Source organism: Pundamilia nyererei, unplaced genomic scaffold (genome assembly GCF_000239375.1).
Source record: "Pundamilia nyererei isolate P.nyererei 1_Seehausen unplaced genomic scaffold, PunNye1.0 scaffold00266, whole genome shotgun sequence".
Taxonomy (NCBI): domain Eukaryota; kingdom Metazoa; phylum Chordata; class Actinopteri; order Cichliformes; family Cichlidae; genus Pundamilia; species Pundamilia nyererei.
Window position 1 is genome coordinate 49,195 of NW_005187667.1, and position 1,770 is coordinate 50,964.

Consider the following 1,770-nt stretch of genomic DNA (forward strand, 5'->3'; position numbering starts at 1 on the left):
GCAGCTCCACCCTCCCTCCTCTGCACATGCTCAGACCGCTTCAGCCTCTTTGACTGTCTCCAAACATTTGTAGCTAAAAATGATAAAAAATGAACGTGTGAAGCCGTCAGCCGGACGCGGCTCAGGACTCGGAGTTTGGAGAGTCACATTTTGGGCCACAGTGTCCATCAGCTGTGTGGAACAATAAACCTGAAGCTTCCACACAGAAAAACATGAATTGCGTAACGCCTGTAACACCTGTTTCAGCTGGATATGCAACAGCAGGCTCAGTCCTGCTTCATGAAACAGTCCCAGGCTGAGATCCTGTGGTCTCGTCTCCGGTGTTCATGATTCTGAGCTCAGCCAAACACTGCTGTTGCTGCCCTCAGTAAAGATGGCGCCCTCTGTGGGCGTTCCAGGCGTCGCTGTAGTAGCTTCATCACATTTTGATTTCAGTAATCAGAATGTTTTTACAGTAAAAAACTCAGAGCAGATGAAGCCACGTTACCACCTGCTGATTCATCTGCTCTGTGTAACAGTTTGTCTCACTCACCTGTCTGAGACAGCAGGGTGGGGCTTAGCAGACTGTGTGGTGAGAGGAGCCTGGAGCCTTCAGTCATGGAGGCCACGCCCAGCATTCTCTTAGGAGGCCGACCTGGACGAGAGCTGAGAGAGGTGAAGACATTAGAAACACAGCAGGACGTTCCTTTAAAGAAGGCTGCCGACCGCCTTAATAGATTCCACCTTAAATAACAACTGTGAATAATTAATGAGCGCTGGCCTATCTTTCTCTCACTTTCAGTATTCCAGGTTAATGTCGTGTTTTAGCTTCATGAATGAATCTGTTTGATGTCGACTTTGCTGGAGGCCGTTCATCGTCCCCGGGGAAGACTTTCAGAGAAGCACCGTGTGGCTCAGACAGAGGGGCGGAACCAATGTTACTGACAGGAAACAAACACCAGGAACTAAAATATTAAAACTACTAATCACACACATCAAGAGTCACTTGATTACCTGTTGTTGTATTTCACAGCACAGGGGTCAGGGTTTGATTGACAGCTCTGATAGAACCCGCCCACACACAGTAAATTAAATTGTGTGTGTGTGTTTGGGCTTTCTACACTTAATTAAACTGGGACAAGAGATCCTTTATGTGCACACACAGTGAACCCAGTTTAACCCAGTGAGACCAGTGCAGTTACTTCTGAAAACAGCAAACCAAAGAACTGCGAAGAACAAAGTGTGTGTGTGTGTGTGTGTGTGTGTGTTTGAGGGTTCAGGTTTGTGTCCTGATAATGCATCGTAGAGCTTACAAACTGTGACATTGGTCCTTGTTTTTATTTATTTTTCCTGTAGTTTGTGTCTTTTCAGTATTTTTTCTCTCTAATTGTTCAGTTTGTGAGTTCCAGGCAGCTTGAAATTTTACATCTTTTATATTTTTGTCTTGTTTCTTGTACACATTGTGTGTTGGAGTTGTCAGTTACACACAGTTTCTGTTGACCTTTGAATCAACACTCCTAATAGGGGTGGGCGATATAAACGATATACGATAGAAACGATATAAATTTGGCCAACGATAGAGATTTTGACTATACCGCGATAGCGCATGTTGATGATGTCATCAAGCTGCGCCTGTTTTGGTGAAAAGCATCGCAGCGGCTAAAACCATTATCATCTACAAATTGCGACAGTCACAGCAAAGAGATGAAGCACTGTTGAAATATGGGGAAAGCCAAAAACTGCGCTTCCTCCACTTCTGTACCATTGATTCATTAATGTTGAATTCTCTCG

The 1,770-nt window shown here is 44.7% G+C and overlaps 1 protein-coding gene across 1 annotated transcript in view; it reads right to left on the reverse strand.

The window, feature by feature from the left end:
- LOC102200625 (dachshund homolog 2-like) overlaps window positions 1-1,770 on the reverse strand; it is a 26,341-nt gene that overhangs the window by 13,654 nt on the left and 10,917 nt on the right. The window contains exon 2 of the mRNA XM_005750215.1: window positions 533-645. Coding sequence (XP_005750272.1) covers window positions 533-645 — 113 coding nt within the window. The remainder of the gene's footprint in view (window positions 1-532; window positions 646-1,770) is intronic.